General features: G+C 37.4%; 1 protein-coding gene across 3 annotated transcripts in view; it reads left to right on the forward strand.

Annotated features, from left to right (window-relative positions):
• Positions 1–22,827, forward strand: part of PRKDC (protein kinase, DNA-activated, catalytic subunit) — a 202,131-nt gene that overhangs the window by 54,472 nt on the left and 124,832 nt on the right. For all 3 annotated transcript variants that reach the window (XM_026011042.2, XM_072734772.1, XM_072734773.1), the window contains exons 28-36: positions 1,887–1,981; positions 3,493–3,592; positions 4,684–4,817; positions 9,057–9,311; positions 12,966–13,189; positions 13,886–14,097; positions 14,522–14,654; positions 15,064–15,222; positions 16,251–16,454. In XM_026011042.2, the coding sequence (XP_025866827.2) occupies positions 1,887–1,981; positions 3,493–3,592; positions 4,684–4,817; positions 9,057–9,311; positions 12,966–13,189; positions 13,886–14,097; positions 14,522–14,654; positions 15,064–15,222; positions 16,251–16,454 (1,516 nt within the window). The remainder of the gene's footprint in view (positions 1–1,886; positions 1,982–3,492; positions 3,593–4,683; positions 4,818–9,056; positions 9,312–12,965; positions 13,190–13,885; positions 14,098–14,521; positions 14,655–15,063; positions 15,223–16,250; positions 16,455–22,827) is intronic.

The following is a 22,827-nucleotide window of genomic DNA, read 5'->3' on the forward strand; positions in this document are numbered from 1 at the left end:
GAGAAATATCATCTGAGCGTGTGGACTGCCCTTTAATTTCTGCTTCTCAGCTCCATGTGGCTCACCATGTGTCAGGAACATGTCAAGGCAATACTCTCTCCTGGGATAAATGAGCACTTTCAGCTGATCCAAGTTGAACATGGACAGGAAAAGAACTTTTAAGTACCTGATCATGGTCACCCAGGTTAAGAAAGGAATTTGGGCCATCTTCTGTACAGGTTGAAAAATCCATATTGTGGTGTTTTGGTGGAGACAGCTGTTACCAAGTCTCTTTCTTGGGTCCCTGCTCACCTGTTGTATTGGATCTCCTTGCCTCTCCTCTTGGATTGTCCCCTGCACTTCTTCCCTGTTTGATTTTTTTGTTTCCTTTTCCTCTCTTGCCTTCCTTTTTGGATACTCTTGATTTGTTGGATCACATTCAAAATAGCTTTTTGAGAAAAGGTGCACAATAGAGAAATTCTTTGAAATCTTACATGTTGAATAATATAAATACAAGTCCTATTGTTTCCTTTCTGCATGCTGATGAGCTGTTTGCACACCTTTCTTGGGAAACACATTTGTAGGGCATCATTTTGTCATGTCATTTCTTTACTTAGCTGCTTTAGCTGGTGTTGATACCTAAGCTAAAAACTGTTATACTCAACCTGGCCTTTCAAGATCCCCCAGCTTTTGGAGTCTCATCACAAACTCTTCCAGGCACTTGAGTGGCTCAGTTGGTTAAGCGTTCTGCCTTCAGCTCAGGTCATGATCTCAGGACCCCTGCTTGTGCTTGCTTACTCACTTGCTCTCTCCCTGTGTCAGATAAATAAATAAAATCTTTAAACAGAACAAACACACACACAAACTGCTGTTCCAAATGAATCTTTTCTTTTAGCCTTGCCAGTTTGCTTGCTGTCTCCTGTTTTTCATCTTGCCTCCATGTCTGTGCCCATACCACACATTTATCAGTTAATGTCCTTTATTTTCAGTGTCAGATCTGGGTGTGTGCCACCAGGGGAGATGGGGAGCTTGTGATTCTGACAGGCCCTGCCCCTCCTAGGATTCAAACTTAAAAAAAAAAAAAAAAAAAAAAACTAGGACTATATTCCTGCCAAACCAAACACCAGTTTGTGATTTTTGTTCTAAGTACTCTGGTCCTGCAGCACCTTGCTCTAGTTCTGTTTGTTCCAGGAACACTCCCTCAGTGGGTGGTGCAGTGACCCAGCACTTCATCAGATGAGTAGAACTTCCAACTTGTATTCTTCTCTGAACTCCTCTGAGACTCAGTTCCTAGCCCTGTCATCTTATATTTCATCATTTACTGTCCTGTGTTATTAAGGAGCAAATTTTCCAGGGAGAGATCTGCCCTCTGCCCTTCACCCACCCATGAGTTTATATAAGAATTGGTCCACAGACATTGTTGGTCAAATTATTTACATGTGCCTGATGTGCTTGTAAAAGCTTAGCATTTACTACTGGTATTGACTTGTTTTTGGATAGGGTAAGAGATTTTGAAATTCTTTTATTTTGAAAGAATGTGGATTTGGTATGAAACTTTCTCTTCTATTTTAATGAGGTGTGTGGAAGTGTGGTCAAAACAATGGTTCTGAAGTTATTTGCTGTGAGCAGTTCTATAGACTGAAGGGTACTTGTTTGCAGAGAAAAAGCGAATATTGCCTCTTTTGGTTTATATAGTTTTTGCTCTGCTCTTGAGGAAGTTTTCTTCTTTGAGAATTATTTTAGGTTGCTTTATGTTTCAAAACATTTGAGCCATTTTTTAAAAAACACTTAATTCATGTATGTACTCTTTAATTCAGTAATGTACTCTTTGATAACGTTACTCTTTTCCCTTGTCACTTCTGCTTTTTTGTTTTCCTAGGTGAAGTTCAATATTCTTTGTTTTACAGGGAAGAAGAGTCTCTGGTAGAGCAGTTTGTGTTTGAAGCATTGGTTACGTACCTGGAAAGTCTGGCCTTAGCACACACAGATGAGAAACCCTTAGGTAGGTCTTATCTGAGTGTTTTGTTTGCACACCAGTTCTGTTTGCCTGACAAATCTTCAAGAGCTTTACCACTCAGGGGTTAAGCCTCAGGTAATTCTCTCATAAGGTGATATTTTCTTTTCTCCTGTCTCCCATTTAGGGTGATAAGTATGAAAGGGAGATATGCCCCTCTGATGCCTCCAAAACAGTTAAGAATCTTCAATGCCCACCTTCTGTAAGGCCCACCACATCTCCCTGGTGGCCAGTGAGCTTGACCCCTAGATGGCCAGAGATTTGCCCAGGGCAGGCGGGACAATTTTATTGTGCAGCTCCAATGAAGCCAGCCAGTACTGTGATGACATGAAATGTGAGAATGTTTGATTGCACCACGTAAAAAAAGCTGGGTGTAATAATCACTGAGATGTGGCCAGTGTCTCACTGATGACAGTTTGAAATGTGGAAGATAGATCTCATTACAAGATTGTGATAAAGCTGTTTCAACTATAATTAAGAAATAATAAAATGATAAGTCAGAAATAGACTTAAAGTAGTTAAGACAGTAATAAATGGTAGACTTTACAATTAAATTCTGTATTATATAAAATTCTCTATTCTGTAAACTTATTTTACAAATAAATTCTGTGTTATGAACATCACAGAATTTCTGGGCTGGAAGTCTTAGATATCTTACCCAGAGAACTTAAGTGACTGAGCTAGGTCACATAGATGTGTATAGCAGAACTTTTTTTCACTTACCTAGATTTTATTTTGTTTGTTTTTTTAAAAAGGTTGTGTTCTACTATCCTTCATGGTGATAGCCCACTGTGGGTAAAAATTCTTAAAATTTAGCTCTTGCCATCAAAGAGCTTAAAATTGCTTAGTTTATCTTGACATAAAGGTGAATTTTCTCAATAAGTGAAATTTAACACTTAAAAATCACTGCCATATTTTCAAAGCATAGAAAGAAAATGTTTTCTTGGTTATAGAACTCAAATTAAATTGTGTAAGGCTCCTTTCCTAAATAACCTGAGGCATCTGTGGATGGCTTAACTAATTTACTTTGATTCAGAACCTACAGTGGCTTATTATTAATCTATCATATGTTTGAACCTACATAAGAAGAAGGGGAGGTCAAGGAATTTATACTCCTTAAATAATAACCTTAAATGGAGGTAAATAGGATCTGGCCTGGTAGGTGAATTTTGTAATACCTTCCATCTCAAATCCAGTATGTGAGGCTGTGCTTTGGCTGACTGGGGGCTGGTGAGGCAGTTTCTCATTAGGTGCAGTATTGCTATGAGTGTGTGCATGTGCACTATACTATTCTGAGATTTTAAATGTGGGTTTTGTTTTTGTTTTGGGACAGTGTAAATCATTTATTTAAATTATGTATTCTGAAGGATGAAACGATGTTGACTCTGTTGTAAAATTATCTTTTTAGTTAAAACCTGTAATAAACCTATAATACTAATTTATTCACAATAATCAGCTATATATCTCCTTTGGAAATACATTTTTGTGCTTGAGAACAGGTACAATTCGACAATGTTGTGATGCCATTGATCACCTAAGCCGTATCATTGAAAAGAAGCATGTATCTTTAAACAAAGTAAAAAAACGACGTAGGCCACGGTAGGTGATACTGCTTCTTTTTTCATTTTTCCAACATAAAACTAATTCCTTAAGTAAAAGAGAATTTGGAAGGAATGTGTGGAAATGTAAAGAATTTTCTAAACAAGAAATGTGTGGAAATAGATAATTTCTAGGACACTTAAAAGCTTTGTGTTTGAAAGTGCTTGGTTTACTGTATTAATTTGTAACAGACATTTATTTTACCTGCAGTAATTTTGAATGCAAATTTGATGTGGAATTTTTTGACTAGAAAATGCACGAACTCTTGTGGAGTAAATTTAAAATATAAAAACTGAAATATTGAAATAGCATTTTGACAGTCATAGAATTATAGAATGAAGCCAAGGCTGGCTTTTTAACCAGTGGTATCCAGCCTTCGCTCTTAATCCCATTCTAGCAAGGTCTCATTCTCCAAAAGGATGGTATGTGCCACGCATCAGCCCCTCCAGATCTGTGCAGGGCGTCTGGGGAGTCTGCTGGCTGCTGCCACTCTGTAGAAACATTGGCACATGTAAATTGGATATTAATATTTTTTCTGTTGTTATAAAATTGATACTTTCAGATCCTATTCTTAACTTTTGACCTCTAGATCACTGGTTCTCAAATTAAAGCATGCATCAGAATTACCTGGAGGTCTTGTTGTAACATAGGTTGGAACACAGCTGAGTCCTATCCCCAGAATCTTTAAGGAGGTCTAGAGTGGGGCTAAGGATTTGCATTTTCTGCCAAGTTTTTAGATAATATTGTTGCAGCTGGATCAGCGACCATAATTTGAGAAGCACTCCTTTAGATTTCAGATCTCCCTTTGTTTTAAGGTACATTGAAAAGGAAACCTGAAAATATTGGTGCTGTTGTTTTAAGAAATGCATTTTAATTTTCCCTCAATTAGAAAAAAATGAAGATAAGCAACATTTAGGACCTATTTAACCTGTGACATTTTAATGGTATACTAATGATAATACATTAAAAATAAATTGAAGTTTCTACATGTATTATTGTGGCAAAATTGAGCTTATGGTTTCTAGACTCTTGGGTCAGCCAAATGTAAATGTTGGGATGTGTATTAAATATAGTGTATTATCTCCATTTAGAGGATTTCCACCTTCGGCATCATTGTGTTTACTGGATATGGTCCAGTGGCTGTTAGCCCACTGTGGGAGGCCCCAAACAGAATGTCGACACAAATCCATAGAACTCTTTTATAAATTTGTTCCTTTATTGCCAGGTATTGTGATCTTTATGTCCTGTACATTATGAGTTTTGCTTCTATCAGTAGTAAAATAAATGTGTACTTATTTAAAATGTAACCTTTCCATTATTTAGATGAATGTTACAAATAATATGTTCCTCATAAAAAGATATGTTCTATATTCATTACAGATCATTTGTTTGACAAAGGGTGAAAGATGGGCTATGCATTTCTCAAAGATTTTGAGAAGCAAGGAAAGGAAAAAAAGTGCTCTTTTGATGTCCAGTGATATAGAGGAAGTAAATTTAGAGTTCCCCAGTATCTTTTATTCCACTCTATTTTTACTTTTTTATCTCATTTAAAGGAAATAAAAAGGGTTGGATAACCAATGTGGTTGTTAACATGATATTCAGTTAATAGTTGGTGAAATAAGAAATTGCTAGACTGCTAAATCCGAATGATCCGGGCAGCCCGGGTGGCTCAGTGGTTTAGCGCCACCTTTAGCCCAGGGCCTGATCCTAGAGACGCGGGATCAAGTCCCATGTCAGGCTCCCTCCGTTGAGGCCTGCTTCTCCCTCTGTCCATGTCTCTGCCTCTCTCTCTGTGGATCTTTCATGAATAAATAAATGCAATCTTCAAAAAAAAATCTGAATGATCCCAGATTATTATGATATTAAAGGGAAGCAGTGAGCCTATGCTTTTTGATAATGAGTGCACTAAGCCATTGAACTATACTTAGAGACTCAAAATAATTACTAAGTTTCTTAATAGAGGAATAAATGTGCCTCAGGACAGACCCAGGCCCTGGCTTCCCTCTGTGGAGTGTACTGTGCAAGAACCCTGCTGTGCTGTGGTGTCTGGATAAGAAAGGTCATGGTACACTACAGATCATTTGGGGCTTTTTCCTCATTGAAGTAGAGGTGCAATTACTTGGTATAATTCTAAAACTTAGAAGATCCTCTATTTGTTATACTGTGGAATGTATTGTGATATGCTATAGATTTAATATAGCATATATTGCAGTTGTATTAGTACTACATATACTATTTGGTATATAAATATATGGTACATATTTGCCTACTATAATTTTAGGTATAAAATGGTAATGTGTATTGGGATTTTTAATGTAGAGAATTGTTTAAAAAAATCACTAGTATTTTAAATTTGTTTATTGCTTTTAGTTAACAAAGTTAGTTTTGTATGTTGTCATTCTCACAGAACTCCTATAAAGTCCATGAAGATTGGATGGGGTGGGGATCCCTGGGTGGCTCAACGGTTTAGCACCTGCCTTCGGCCCAGGGCGTGATCCTAGAGTCCCGGGATCAAGTTCCACATCAGGCTCTCTGCATGGAGCCTGCTTCTCCCTCTGCCTGTGTCTCTGCCTCTCTCTCTCTCTCTCTGTCTTTCATGAATGAATAAATAAAATCTTAAAGAAAAAAGATTGGATAGGTGGAAAGATGGGGCATGTTTTCCTTATTTTTAAAGGGAACTTGGCCCAGATATTACGTGGGTGGAACTATTAGTTGGCAGACCTTACCTCCCTTCCAATTGGATCTCTGATTCTCCTGCAGCCCACACAATTCCTAGTGATGTCAGCTTGACTGATCCCAGACATTTCTATTGTTTTTCTCAGTTGCTTACAATAGGGACCTCACATATTTTCAATGAAATAAGTAGAGTTCTGCTCAGAATTGTTTCTGTTACACAAAGGATGCTAAATAGGTGAACCTTGTCCTGCTGCCAACATATACTTTGTATGAAAGGAATGAACATTCCATCACTTATGTTCCTCTGTGCCCTCCAATGTTGCATCCACCTTTCTCTCTGCTATGTTTTTCCCCAGTGTTTTTTTTTTAATTTTAATTCCAGTTAACATATAGTGTCATAGTAGTTTCAGATATACAATATAGTAATTCATCAACTCCATTATGATCTGGTGCTGATCATATCAAGTGCATACCTAATCCCCACCACCAACTTAACTGATCCTCCCAACCCCATTCCTGTCTGGTAACTGTCAGTTTGTTCTCTATAGTTGAGTCTTTTTCTTGGTTTGTGTGTTTTCCACCCTGTGTTCATTTGTTTAGTTTCTTAAATTCCACCTATGAATGAAATCATAGGGTATTTGTCTTTTTCTTGCTTAGCGTAATGCTCCCTATGTCCATCCATGTCATTACAAATGGCAAGATTTCCATTTTTTTATGGCTGAATAATATTTATACCACATCATTAGTCGATGGACACTTGGGCTGCTTCTGTATCTTGATTTGTAAACAGTGCTGCCCCCAGGGTTTTTTTGTTTGTTTGTTTGTTTGTTTGTTTTTTTAAGAGGGGGTGGGAAGGGAGCAAGAGAATTTCAAGCAGGCTCTACAGCCAGCCCAGAGCCTGATGTGGGGCTCAATTGACCCCACAACCTTGAGATCATGTCCTGTGCCAAAATGAAGTCGGACACTTAAACAACTAAGCCACCCAAGCCCCCCACCACCAAGTGGTTTTTTAAAAAATTTTTTTAAAAATATTTTATTATTTATTTATTCATGAGAGACACACAGATAGAGAGATAGGGAGAGAGAGAGAGGAGCAGAGACACAGGCAGAGGGAGAAGCAGGCTGCATGCAGGGAGCCTGATGTGGGACTCAATCCCAGGTCTCCAGGATCACATCCTGGGCTGAAGGTGGCGCTGAACCACTGAGCCACCCGGGCTGCCCCCTCAAGTGGTTTTAAAGGGACAATGTTAAGTGTCTCTTTAGATCAGAAGTCCTATGTCTTGAAAGAGTATACTGTCATCTGGGCAACTCCCAGATCAGTGGAATGTAATGACAAGTGAAGGCATGTCCCTATGACATGTATCTGGGGCTTTGACTGTTGAGACTCATGTTGAACAGAAAGCCAGGGTGACAGCAGCCATAGTTTGGAGGAGAGTGAGAAGGAGGCAGGGATCTGGGAAGGTTCTCAGCAATACAGATGTGCTTTCCAAGGCTTAGCTCTTCATCCATATGTTCCCTTATCCTCTTTATCTACACCTGTCTTTCTCTGTCCTTCTATGACCCATAGCTAGCATTTGATACAGAACTTAAATACTGTTTTTACTCATTTTCTTTGTCAGTATTTAAAATAATGGAATGTTTAATAATTCTCGCTAAAACAAATCTGAAGGGGCACCTGGGTGGCTCAGTTGGTGAAGCATCTGCTTTTGGCTGAGGTCAGGATCTCAGGGTCCTGGGATTGAGCCCTGAGTCAGGCTTCCTGCTCAGCCGGGAGTCTGCTTCTCTCTGTCTCTGCCCCTCCACCTTCTTGTGCTTGCTTTTTCTCTCTGTCAGATAAATAAAATCTTTAAAAAAAATAAACCTGAAAACATGATATGGAATCTTTTACATACATAGCTCTGATAGGTATTTTTTAACACAATAAAGAAACAGTTTCTTCTTACTACATCAGAAATACATTATTGTTTTGCATTCTTTTCTAAGTTCATTAGAATCAGGATGATTTGACCTTTTGAGAGTCATTGATTTCAGAGCCTACAAAATACAATTAAATGTTTTTTTCTTTAGTTTTGAAAACGGTTAATAACTAAAGGAAAAAATATCTTTCAAAAAGATAATTCAAGGCTTTTATTTAATAAAAACTGCACTATGTGATAGATAATATTCTAAGCACTTTTTCAAATACTAACTACTTCAATTCATTTAATCTTTGTAGGAACCTTATAGGTGGATACTGTTAGGATTCTCATTTACAGATGAGGAAACTGGGACACAAGAGAGGCCAGGTCTGCACAGCCAGGAAGTAGGATAGGAACTTGAGAATCACAGTGCTTTTCTTTGTGTTTATTCTTTAAATTACTCCTGGGACAAAAAGGGTAATAATTTTCAAGAGAAGAGGCAAGGGAAAGGATATGATGCTTATAGCTGCTTAAATAGTATCCAACCATTTTTATAATGTTTAAAGTAACTGAAGAGAATAGCTTTGGTGAAAATACCTTCTTGGCAGTAATTACAGTGAAACAAATTATGATTGCTATAGTTAAAAAAAAAATTATCCCTTATCATAGGTTGTACTACTCTGGTAGGTACTTTATATGGGACTTTTATATGGAAACTGTATTTGAAATATTGTGGTATTGCCAGTCTTGTTCGAGTCTAATTATGTTCGTTAACATATCAGAGTTTAATTCTTGTTTTTTATTATTGGGGGATGCTATTTTTAGGCACCATGATTAGATTAATTTTAGTTATGTGAAATTATGTGTTTTCATCTTGTTTCTTTTTTAAGGCAACAAATCTCCTTCTTTATGGCTGAAAGATTTTCTTAAGAACAAAGATACTTCCTTTCTCATAAACACATTTGAGGGGGGCGGAGGAGGTTGTGATCGGCCGTCAGGCATCCTTGCTCAGCCCACCCTCTTCCATCTGCAAGGGCCGTTCAGCTTGAGAGCTGCCCTGCAATGGATGGACATGCTTTTGGCGGCTCTGGAGTGCTACAACACATTCATTGAAGAGAAAACCCTCAAGGCACCTGACGTCCTGGGTAGGTAATATCTGTGCCCCAAGTTACTGTGGTCCAGTTCTACCTGAAGTTATTCAGGGAAAAACAGCAGTAGGGTCTTTGACTAGACAGGCAACACTGTCTAGAATCACAGAAACATTGGCAACAGTGGGGAGCATTAATTTAGTCCTTGCATTCTTCTTGAAGCTCACAGTGAGGGTGGGGGTCTGGTGTACATGACAGCACGGAGGCTACAGAAACCTGCCCAGAGTCTGTACTTTTGTGCCTTGTTCACAGGTTCTTAATGATCTTTTTATCAAATAACCTTTTGAGGTTTTCATTTGCATGTAGCACCTTAAAGAGTTTTTCATGGGTGCCTGGCTGGCTCAGTTGACAGAGCATGCAACTCTCATTTCTTTTAAGAGAAAGAGCATGGGAGTGGGATAGAGAGGGACAGAGTGAGAAGGGAGAGAAAGAATTAGGCACTATGTTCAGCATGGAGCCAGCTGTGGGGCTCAATTTTATGACCCTGAGATCATGACCTAAGCTGAAATCAGGAGTCAGAAGCTTGACCGACTGAGTCACCCAGGCACCCGGAGCATGCAACTCTTGGTCTCAGGCTTGTAAGTTTGAGCCTCACATTGGGCAGAGAGATTACTTAAAAAATAAAATCATTAAAAAAATGTTTTTGAGGGCAGGTGGGTGACAAAATCAGTGAAGCTGCTGACTCCTGGTTTTGGCTCAGGTCTGACCTCAGGGTCATGAAATCAAGACCCACATCAGGCTCTGTGCTCAGCAGTGAGTCTGCTTCACATTCTCTGCCTGTCCTGCTCATGTTCTCTCTCTCTCTCTCTCTCTCTTTCTCTCCCCTTTTCCTCTCAAATAAATAAATAAATCCTTTAAAAAGTATTTATAAAATAAAAGTTCTTCCTTTCATGAGGCTCTTTGATCTTATTGCATGTTTCTGAGTAGCATGTCTTTATTTTTCTTACGTTGTCCTGTTCCTTAGTATTTTTATTGTAGTATAATGATCATAGTTTTTTTTTTTTTTTTTTTTTTTTTCTTTTACAGAGGGTAGAATGTAGAATGGAGTGTTTTGTGTGCTCCTTAGCCTGTGCTGGGAAGAAGGAGATGCAGATTCCATCCTTCTAGTGACCTAAATGGGAGATGGGTCCTGGGAGGTGTGTGTCTCTGAGAATATAGTATCTGCAGAGGACCACAGCTGAGAGCTACATTGCTCTGAGCTTTGAGGTTCGCTGAGCAGGCTCTTTTGGTCTTTGGGGGTTTCCCCTAAATCCTCTCTTACGGGCTGAACATCCAACTTACCACTTAAAACACATTCTGTTATTTACCTGATTCTCACTTTAGACACAGCATCCATTCTGGTGGTGGCTGACTAAAGGAACTACCAGTCTCTAATTCTGTCAGAGGTGAAATCTGTATTTCGGGAACTGGGGAGAGAGAACCAGGCTATCTTGTCTTCCTTCTAGTTTAAAGAAGTTGGAGGCAGACATAGTGGGGAGTATGTAATGTGTGCAGTGCACATGCACACACTGGGGTTCGGGAAAACAGATTTTTTTTTTGTATATATTTTTTATTGGAGTTCAATTTGCCAACATCTAGTATAACACCCAGTGCTCTTCCCGTCAAGTGCCCCCCTCAGTGCCCGTAACCCAGTCACCCCACCCCCACCACCCTTCTCCCCTTCCACTACCCCTTGTTTGTTTCCCAGAGTTAGGAGTCTCTCATGTTCTGTCACCCTCTCTGATATTTCCACTCATTTTCTCTCCTTTCCCCTTTAAGGGAAAATAGATTTTATACTATTTTGAGATCTGACTCTCTAGCATGGGATGCATCATGATTATAGTATGGGATTCTCAGAAGGATAGGTCACGTAAGTTCTGATATTTTAAAAACAATAGTAGCTGTTTACTAGCAAATAGTTCCTTAAATTCATTGTTTTAAAAGATCTCATGTCATTTTGAAAATTTCAACAAGAAAAAAGGCATAGGAAATAGGTAAAACCTTCTCCCCTACTTGCATTAGCTAGTGACAGATACAAAAACAGTGTAGTGTTCACTTTTCTAAACTTTTTCTATGCATATAATATGTATTTTAATTTTAATTTTTTAACAATGGGATTATTGCATGCTTTACTGTAATTTTCTTTTTAAAAAGAAACTCTTAAAAAGAAACTTAACATATTGGATGTCTTTTTATGTCAGTTTATATACCTTGAGCTAATTTAAATGAGCATATATTACTAAATTATCCAAATGTGTCACAGTTAAGCAGTCTTTGAAATGTTGATTTACCTTGTGAACAGTGGGGGACTTTAAAAACCATATGCCTTCTTTCAAACTTGACAAAGAATTCCTCGTTGCTTTCAGTGATTGAGCAAGTTGTAATTTCTGATGTGTGGACATTTGAACGTGAAATTGTTAGCATTACTTAAAAAAATATATTCATTGGAGCCTAAATACTGTAGAGGTTTTTTGTTCAACATTATCAGGCTTAAAATGATTTCTTTACTTGGAAGTTTTGCAAAGTTCCTGAATTATTACCATTCCATACCCTTTTTTTATCCCAAGTATTCTCCGTTTTTATGCTTGTGTTTTTACTCATAATTCTACATTTTTGCATCAAAATGGTCTGAATGTTATAGGTTTCTTCTGTGTTGCACTATCATTGCATTTATGTTTAGGGCATTTAAAGCTTATTACTATTAAAGCAATAAAAATATAATAAGCATTTTGATAAATAATTATTATATATAACAAGTAAAATTATATGATTAGCATTCTATTGTTTTGTATAGATTTTAATAAAAAACTTGTTCACATAAACAAGTGCCATATTTGAATAATGCTAAAATGTTCATTTTTTTTCCTTCATTTAACATATCTATAATTGGAATGATTCATGCAACCTGTGGTCTGTTGGATTTCGAGGATATTTGGTGTTTGAAAATGAAATTCTTAATATATTTTCTCTAATTTCTTTGAATACATGGTGACCTGTCATCAAAATTATTTTTAATGATCTGTCAAGTTGGCAATTTGATGAACTCAAATTTTATGAAAACAAAGAATAGGAAAACCCTCAGACTTATAAAAGCATTTCTTAGTTATTAGCTTTACTCTTTCTGTACACCACTTTTTAAAATTGTCCCTTTGTTTAGGAAGTCTTTACACCCTGGTATAAAACTACAGTTAAGACGGAGGAGAGGAGAAAGTTTGGGTTAATCATGAGAGGAGTAGAGATGGGACAGGAGGACCAGCTCCTTCGTATTTATAGACAGACATGTGATCACGTTTTATGAAAAAATCCATTTAGGAGTTGATGCGATTGTTTCCATGAAAGGACTACTCCCAGAATTTCTCTGTTGCCCCCTTTGAAGGACATTTCAGTTGTTTTTGTTTCTTCATCATTAAAAATTACTAAAAATGAACATCTATAAAGCACATCTTTAGAATTCTGCCATTGTTTCATTATTATAAAATTTCAGTGCTAGATCGAAGCATATGAGCATTTTTAACATTTGATAGAAATTGACATGCATATTTTTTAAAGCTTTTTCAGTTTGAATTTTGACTAAAAGTATATCATGCCTGTACTTAAAGAAGGAATTTTGCATTAATCATAGTGGAGTTAGAAGGAAGTTAGAATGTTAATAATTGAGTATCATTTTTTTAGGTACTGAAACACAGTCTTCACTTTGGAAAGCGGTGGCTTTCTTTTTAGAAAACATTGCTATGCATGATATCACAGCAGCAGAAAAGTGCTTTGGCACTGGGGCAGCAGGTCACAGACCCAGCCCACAAGAGGGAGAAAGATATAATTACAGCAAATGCACAATTGTGGTCCGGATTATGGAGTTTACCACAACGCTGCTCAACACCTCCCCAGAAGGCTGGAAGGTAAGTCACTCCTACTGCTCTGTTAGTTTGAGAACAGTACTTGGCAGTGGAAAAATATTTTCCAGTACCTATTAAAAGTGGTTTTGGCTTTCTTAGAACTTTCCATCGCTGTAGGAGTTATGTGTTCTTGAAAGTATACTTCAGATTCTTATTGTGTGAATAAAATACAAAATAATTTTTCTAAATGTCTTATTGAACATTGCATTTTATGGTATGATTGATGAAACATTTGCCTTAGGAAACATGCATTAACATATTTGTAAATGTATCTGTGAGGTTTATTATATAAACAAAGTCCAGTCCATCTATCCATTTAATACATATTAAGTGTCTACTATATGTCTGACTCTATCTCCAGATACAGTATGTCCCTAAACGAGGGGTGTAAGGCTCTGATCCACAGGCCACATCCCACTTGCCTGCTTTTGTAAAGAATGTTTCACTGGAACTCACCCAAGCCCATTTGTCCATGTATTGTCCATGGCTGCTTTCACATTGTGATGGCAGTTATTTCAGTAGTTGCAGCACAGACTATGGGACCCACACGCCCTAAGGTATTTGTTACCTGACCCTTTACAGAGAAAGTTGCCAACCCTTGCCCTAGCCAGGCAAAAATCTCCAGCTTCATGGACCTTACACTAGTGAAATCTAAGTGTGGACTAATGGATATGTTTTTATTGAAATCATCTTTTACAGCTCCTTGAGGAGGATTTATGTAATAACGAAAACTTTATGACACTCTTGGTGAAAACCCTATGTCAGCCCTCGAGCATAGGCTTCAACATTGGTGATGTCCTAGTTATGAATCATCTTCCTGATGTTTGTGTAAACCTGATGAAAGCTCTAAGGAAGTCCCCATACAAAGACGCCCTGGAGATGTGCCTCAAGGAAAAAATAACAGTACAGAGGTGGGCATTCTGATCATGCTCGGGATCAGTGTTGTGTTGGAATTGAAGGTTGCATCATACTCTGGCAGCTATGTGTGTGGATGCTATAGCCCCATTTCCTGAAGTAGGGGATCTCATCAGTGGGGTGTTTGATGCAGAAGATCTCATTAGTTTGAAAATCATCTATTTAACACATGCCTTCCCTGCACCTACAGTACGCAAGCCTCTGCAGTGACTTAGCCTCGTGTTGATTTCCACGGCTGGATCCACGGGCCCTATGGTCAGAGTTAACCCATGTTTCCTTTCTCCTGGATCACGGAATGGATGTGAATGTCAAGGAGTCAGGAAACACATTTATAACAGAACCCACAGTTTTTCAGTGTATCCTGCTCATTTGATGAGATGAGCACTCATCTCGTTTCTTTTTGTTTTTCTTCCCTGGCAGCGTTGAGGAGCTCTGTGCCGTTGACCTGTATGGTCCTGATGCTTATGTGGATAGGGCCACACTGGCTTCTGTTGTGTCAGCTTGTAAACAGCTTCACAGAGCTGGTGTTTTGCATGTTGTATTACCGTCTCAGGTAACCAGCCAGTCTGTTTTTACATTTCTCTTGGCTTTATTAAGCTAATTAGTCTATTATTTATATATATATATATAGGTTTTAAATATCCTATATGTATAGAATGTGCTGAAATGGGAATTCGAGAATTACTTGCACCAGACATGTGTTAACTTAGAATATGAATATAAAAAAAAATAAAGGACATTTATATTTCCAGCAGCCTTCTGAAGAACTTTAGGGATGAGCTAACCGGCTATATAAATGAAAAAATATAGCATAGAAAGCGAAGTTGAGTGAAGATTTTCCTGACAATTAGGTAGTCAGTGTTAATGAACATGGATTTGTTTTTTATTCATGAAAGGTGTGAAATTGTGTGTTTTTATAAAATATCTTATTGCTGAATGTTTCAGCATTGACTTTATTTTAGTCTGCAGATCAGCGTCATTCTGTTGGCATAAAACTTCTTTTCCTGGTTTATAAAAGCATTGCACCCGGAGATGAACGAGAGTACTTTCCTTCGCTAGACCCCAGTTGTAAGCGATTAGCCAATGGACTTCTGGAGTTGGCCTTTGCATTTGGAGGACTGGTAGGAACAGCAGCTATATGCTATGCTATCCTAATGATATAAATATATAGCTCATTTGCAGTGTGTTTCTAAAAGCAAGAATTTAGCTGGAATTTAGTAAGTTCTTAGCAAGTACTTTAATAGATTTACATGATCTAACTTCCTTTCTAAAAGAATTTTTTTTAATAAAAGATATATAGGACAATATTCTTCTTTTTTTTTTTTTTGTAAGATTTTTATTTATTTATTCACAAGAGACACACAGAGAGAGGCAGAGACACAGGCAGAGGGAAAAGCAGGCTCCTCACAGGGAGCCCGATGTGGGACTCGATCTTGGGACTCCAGGATCACTCCCTGAGCTGAAGGCAGGCATCCAACCCCTGAGCCACCCAGGCATCCCAACAGTATTCTTCTTAAATTGTGGTTTTGTCTATCCCATTTTGTTTCTTAAAAGACTTTATAAGGCAGAGAACATTTTGTGAATATAAAGCTGATACAGTGGCTTTCTCTTCCCCTGTCCTTGGTGACCTTCAGATGGCTGATATGGGAGGACCCTTGAAGGATAATTCCACAGGCTCCCCAGAAAGATGTCTTCATCGATTTTTGAACCATGCAGGGGTGGCCTCAAACAGTCTCTGTAGTAGCTGAGATCTGCTAGCCAGTCTTTTGTGTTCATTGCTTTCACCCATCTTCCCTTTTCCTGTAGCAGAAAGCAGAATCTTCTTTGCCCCTTTATTCACTTAATGTAAACAAATCACATATTTAAATTAATAAAAAATACCCTTACTCGCCTCTCCCTTCAAAGCAACAAGAAGATTTTCTGGATATTTGGGAGAGTCAGGGAAGATTTCTTTCATGAAATGAAACCTAGAAAATGCATGCTTATTGAAATGTATACAATTCAAACTTGAACCCAGGCTTTCAAATACCAGTTCTCTTTAGAGTTCTCTTTAGTTCTCTACTGTGTGATTTTCTAATTCCAAAGTTAGCAGCTTCCCAGGAGTCCTTCTCTAACAGGTAAAATTGTACCTTTCCTTGCTTCTTCACAGTGTGAGCACCTTGTGGATCTTCTCCTGGACACAGCAGTGTTGTCTATGCCAGCCTCAGGAGAGTCCCAGAGAAACATGGTCAGCTTCTCTCATGGAGAGTATTTTTATAGCTTGTTTTCGGAGATAATCAACACTGAATTGTTGAGAAATCTAGATATGACTGTATTGAAGCTCATGAAATCATCTGTGGATAATCCCAAAATGGTAATGAAATTTTTATTTTTATTTATTTTACTTGAAGCAAGAATTACTATCAGAGTCCACTCATTGGGCTAGAGACGCTGCTTTTGTTAGTGAAAAACTTGCCCCTCATGTAGTACATTACCTACACTGTGAGTTCATTGTGAAATATTTACTTAAATGAAGTGTATTTTCTTATATAATGCATATAGAAAGATTGCCATATTCTTGAAAAATATCTAAACAAAATAAGATCTCTTCTTGGAAGGTTTAAAGCTCTTGCCAATGTTTGAAGACAAAATCAAAGGAAGTAAAACCCATCTTTAATGAACATTTAGTAATGTTAAGTGGACATTGAAACATTGATTATTTTTTCTAATCTCTCACTCCCCCAGAATCTCTAGGCGTAATATTACAAGGCATGGCTATGCAGGATATACTGACTTTTGTGAAGAAGTGGTGCTGGAGCTTAAAAGCCCATCATGAGACCCGAGCCCCCTTTCTTTTTGCACCAGCCATCAGCTAGTCTTACACACTCGGTGTGCTTTCTGTAGTCATGGTCCTTTCACAGATTGGTATAGAGTCGTTATTTCCTGCATGCTCCTGCTGTAGCCCACTTTGCCCCCTCACATTGAACCTTGGAGCTCAGTATTTAATAGATAGTTGACTTGGGTTTGCTACACTTGTAAAAGTTTGAAATTTAACCCAGTCCATAGACAGGAACTGGAACTATTAGGAATGACCATTTAAGGGAGAATGCATAATTTCCTACTGACTTAAGCTTTTACTCCAAAAAGTGCTTGTTGTCTTGTGGGGGGGAGTATTTTGTAGCAGGTTGTACTAGATATTTGGATTTAAAGTTAGAAATGAACTTTTAGTAGACCCGTGACACCCAGGAAATAGAACATTTTGATCTCTGAAGCTATTTAAACTTCTGGTGAAGGTAATGAAGAAAAGCCATACATATTTACCTCTACTTAATCCTCAGTTCCCTGTAAAATGACAGAAATGGGGCTTTTTTGTTTCATTTTGTTTTTTAGAGCACAATGCTAAAAGGACACGTTAAAAGATGAGAGACGAGTGACATTTTGGAAGCTAGAAAGCAAAAGGAGAAGTTGTAACAGACTTTAGAGTCCAAGAAAACTGCAGTGTACCATAGTGGTGGGGAGATGGGCAGTTGCTTCATGCTGCAGAACCCAGACCTTCTGGTGTCTGCTGATGGAGTACTGGGAGCAGAATGCAAAGGAGAGGCTGAAAAGAGGGGGACTGTTTAAATGTTAGCTGTCCCCTGCCTGGTCACCTGGCCTTACCTTGTCCTCAAGGGACTGATCTTTTTGCGCTTGAGGATACTGGGGGCAGCCAGATCTCTGCAAGGGATAAGTATCTCTGTACCGGGGCACTCTAGGCAGACTTGAGGGAGTCTAGGCAGACTTTTTTGGTATTTTCTTTTTCTTTCCCCCTCCCCTCCCCTCTCCTCCCCTCTCCCTTCTCTCTCTTTCTTTCTTTCTCAGATCTTTAGTCAAGATTAGAGGCATGTTCTGTATTTAACACCAGTATTAAGTAAAGTTTGAAATACTTTATACCATGCAAAACCATTTTATTATTCCACAAGTGAGAACTCTGTTTTGTACTTTACTCTTTCAAATTTAATGTCAGTTCTTGCGCTCTGCTGACTTTAGTCTCCCACTAGTATTTTTGAACAACCAAAATGTTTCTGGTGTGTTGCTGTATTTTTGTATTTTGCCCATTATTCTATTGGGATAGAACTTCTTAATAATTTTTAACAGATTTTTGTATATTAGGAATAGTAGACATCTGTCATGTATGCAAAAAGTACTTTTTCCTACTGGCCATTTGTCTTTCAGTCTCACTTGGAGTGTTTATTTTATACAGAAGCATTTATTAAATTTATTAATTTTCTTTTCTGTCTTTCCCGTCTTTCATGTCATATTTAGAAAGGCCTTCTCCAACCCAATTATTATCTTTAAAATCTTCCCATCTTTTTTCTGTTACTTCTATAGGTTTTCTTTCTTTCTCTCTCTCTCTCTCTCTCTGTTTCTTTTTTTCTCCTTTCCTTTCCTTTCTTTTCTTTTTTCTTTTCTTTTTTTTCTTTTCTTTTCTTTTCTTTTCTTTTCTTTTCTTTTCTTTTCTCTCTTTTCCCCTCCCCTCCCCTCCCCTCCCCTCCTCTCTTCTCTTCTCTTCTCTTCTCTTCTCTTCTCTTCTCTTCTCTTCTCCCCTCTCTTCTCCCCTCTCTTCTTCTTCTTCTTCTTCTTCTTCTTCTTCTTCTTCTTCTTCTTCTTTCTCTACTTCTTTCTCTTCTTCTTCTCTTCTTCTTCTCTTTTTTCTTTCGAGACACAGAGAGAGGCAGAGACACAGCCAGAGGGAGAAGCAGGCTCCATGCAGGGAGCCCTGATGCGGGACTCGATCCACTGGACCACACCCTGAGCTGAAGGCAGATGCTCAACCTCTGAGCCACCCAGGTGTCCCCCATAGGTTCTTTTTTTTTTTTTTTTTTTTTTAACAAATATAAATAATGCAAAGAGCACTGGAGAAATGGCATTTTTTTTCCCCAAATGGTTACTTACTGGACGTTTATTCACTAATACATATTCTCCTCACTGATTCAAGATTCTCACTTTCTTTTATACTAAATCCCTGTACATATTTGGATCTGAAGTTGGACATTTTAATTTCTTAACCATCTGTTTCTCAGCCAGTAGCATGATGTTTTAATTCCAGCAGTTTTAACGTACAACTAATCATCTGGTAAGGCAATATTCCTTCTTAGTATTTTTGTTTTTCAGACTTTTCCAGTGATACTTGGATATTCTTGAAAGTGAAATTTAGAATTGTTTTGTCAGGTTCCTCATTACCCTTCCCACAAAATGTAGGGATTTTGAATGATAATACACTTTGTAGAGTAAATTTAACCAAATTAACCTCTTTTTAAAAAATAAGCCTGTTTTTCTAAGGTTCGTCTCTCCATTATTTCAAACCTTTATTCATATTCTCAAATTTCTTTGTCATACTATTATGTAGAATGTTATCATTTTATTCATCTAGTTACTACATGTTTCTTAACATTTCTAGATACTGGATACTATTTAGTTTTAAATGTAAATGGAATATTTTCCCTTTATATTTTTTTTCCCCAAAGATTTTTAAATTTATTTGAGAGAGAGAGAGAGAGAGAAAATGAGTAGGAGAGAGGTAAGGGGAGATAGAGAGAGGTAACTCTCCGCTGAGCACAGTACCTGACATGGGTCTCAATATCATGACCCTGAGATTATGATCTGAGCTGAAATCGAGTCAGATGCTTAACTGACTGAGCCAACCAGGTGCTCCCCCACTTTATATTTTCTTTATAAGGATGTGGTATATGAGAAAACTATTGATTTTGTTTATTTTATAATCATTCACATGAATGAATATCCTTTTTCTTTTTTCTAAATTTATGAAGATGTAATTGGCATATAGCATTTTATAAGTTTTAGGTGTACAACATGCTGATTTGATTTAATCAAAGTTGATAATCCTGCAGAATGATTACTGGGATGTTTAGTTAATGCTCATCATCTTAAATAGATAAAATATTTTCCTTGCAATGAGAAATTTTACATACTTCACTTTTTTTTTAAAAAAAAGGATTTTATTTATTCATGAGAGACACACACAGAGAGAGAGAGAGAGAGAGAGGCAGAGACACAGGCAGAGAGAAAAGTAGGCTCCATGCAGGGAGCCCGATGTGGTACTCTAGGATCTCACCCTCAGCCTAAGGCAGACACTCAACCACTGAGCCACCCAGGCGTCCCAGCACTTTTCAGATATATGAAACAGATTTTAAATTTAGTCACCATATTGTACATTACATGTCCAGAATTATTTTATAATTGGAAGTTGTACCTTTGACTACTTTGATTCATTTTGTCGAACTCCCTATGGCTGGCCTTTAGCAAGCACCAGTCTGCTCTCTGTATCTGTGAATTTGGCTTTAGATGCCACATATAAGTGTTTTCATACAGTTTATCTTTCTCTGTAGGACCTATTTCACTTAGCATAATGTTGTCAGAGTCCAATCTATGTTGTGACAATTGGCAAAATTTTCTTCTGAATAATATTTCATTGTATATGTATATACCATATCTTCTTTATTCATTCATCTGTTGATGGACACAAATTGTTTCCATGTCTTTCTATTGCATATAATGTTGCAATGAACATAGGGGTGCAGATACATTTTTTAGATAATTATTTCCTTTTCTTCAGATATATACCAGAAGTAGAATTGCTGGACCATGTGGTACTTCTGTTTTTAATTTTTGGAGAACTGCCACACTTATTCCACAGGGCTGTACCAATTTGCACTCACACCAACAATGCACAAGAGTTCCCTTTTCTCCACATCCTCACCAACACTACTACTACTTCTTCTTTTTCTTTTTTAAAGATTTTATTTATTTATTCATGAGAGACAGAGAGAGAGAGAGGCAGAGACACAGGCAGAGGGAGAAGCAGGCTCCATGCAGGGAGCCCGATGCAGGACTCGATCCTGGGACTCCAGGATCATGCCCTATGCCGAAGGCAAGTGCTAAACCACTGAGCCACCCAGGGATCCCCCAACACTTGTTTTTGATGCTAGTTTCTTACAGGTATGAGATGGTATCTCATTGTGGTTTTGATTTGCATTTTCCTGATGATTTCACTAATTGAGCACCTTTTCACATACCTTTTGACTGTCTGAAAAATGTCTTACTCAGTTCCTCTGCCCCTTTTTAAATTAGATTGTTTGATTTTTTGCTGTTGAGTCTTTCATATATTTTGGATATTAACCCCTTATCAGACACATGGTTTATAGTTTCTACCATTTTGTAGGTTGCCTTTTCATTTTGTTGATGATTTCTTTTGATGTGCAGAAGATTTTTAATTTGATGTAGTTCTATTTGTTTATTTTTGCTGTTATTTCCTGTGCTTTTGGTGTCAGATCCAAAAAAATAATTGTTAAGACCAATGTTAAGGAGCCTATTCCTTAATGAATTTTATGGCTTCATGTCTTAAGTTCAAGTCTTTAACACATTTTGAGTTGTTTTTTGTGTATGGCATAAAATAGGTGTCAAGTTTCATTCTTTTACAGGTAGTTATCCCATTTTCCCATTACCATTTATTGAAGAGACTATCCTTTCTCCATTGTATATTTTTGGCTCATTTGTCCTTCATCATTGTATATTCTTGGCTCCTTGCATGTGTTTTTTTTTTTTAATATTTTATTTATTTATTCATGAGAGAGAGAGAAGCAGAGACACAGGAAGAGGGAGAAGCAGGCTCCATGCAGGGAGCCTGATGTGGGACTCGATCCTGGGTCTACAGGATCACGCCCTAGGCTGAAGGTGGCGCTAAACCGCTGAGCCACCAGGCTGCCCTCCTTGCTTGTGTTTATTCCTGGGCTTTCTATCCATTGATCTATTTGTTTTTATGTGAATATTATACTATTTTGATTAGTTTGACATGATATAATATGAAATCAGGAAGCATAATGTTTCCAATGTTGTTCTTTCTAAAGATTGCTTTGGTTATTCAGGGTCTTTTGTGATTCCATACAAATTTTAGGATTGTTTTTTCTATTTCTGTGAAAAATGCCATTGGAATTTTGGTAGGGATTGTACTGAATCTGTAGATTACTTTGGATAATACCAACATTTTACCAATATTAATTATTCTATTCCATGAGCATGGAATATCCTTTCATTTATTTGCATCTTCAATTTTTTCCATCAGAGTCTTTCAGTTTTCATCATACCTCCTTTCATTTTAACCTCCTTGGACAAATTTATTCCTAGGTGTTTTATTCTTTTTGATATAATTTTGGTACAATTTGATTATTTTCTTAATTTTGCTTTCTGATAGTTGGTTATTAGTATATAGAAACACACCTAGTTTTACATCTTGATTTCGTATCCTGCAACTTTACTGAATTTGTTGATTAGTTTTCAATTTTTTTTTTTGGTGGAGTCTTTAGGGTTTCCTGTATATAAAATCATACCATCTGCAAACAGTGTTACTTCTTCCTTTCTGTTTTTGTTGCCTTGTATTTTTCTTGTCTGATTGCTATGGCTAGGACTTTTAATACCATGGTGAATAAAAGTACTAAGAGTAGACATCCTTGTTTCTGATTGTAGGGAACACAGCTTTCAGTTTTTCACTATCAAGAATGATGTCAGCTGTGCATTTATCATATATGGCTTTAATTATGTTGAAGTATGTTCCCTCTGTACCTGAATTGTTGAGTTTTTATCATGAATCATTGTTGAATTTTAACAATTGTTTTTTCTGCATCTATTAAGATGATCATATGATTTTTATCCATTATTTTGTTAATGTGGTGTGTCACAATAATTGACGT

The sequence above is a fragment of the Vulpes vulpes genome, chromosome 13, assembly GCF_048418805.1.
Source record: "Vulpes vulpes isolate BD-2025 chromosome 13, VulVul3, whole genome shotgun sequence".
NCBI lineage: Eukaryota > Metazoa > Chordata > Mammalia > Carnivora > Canidae > Vulpes > Vulpes vulpes.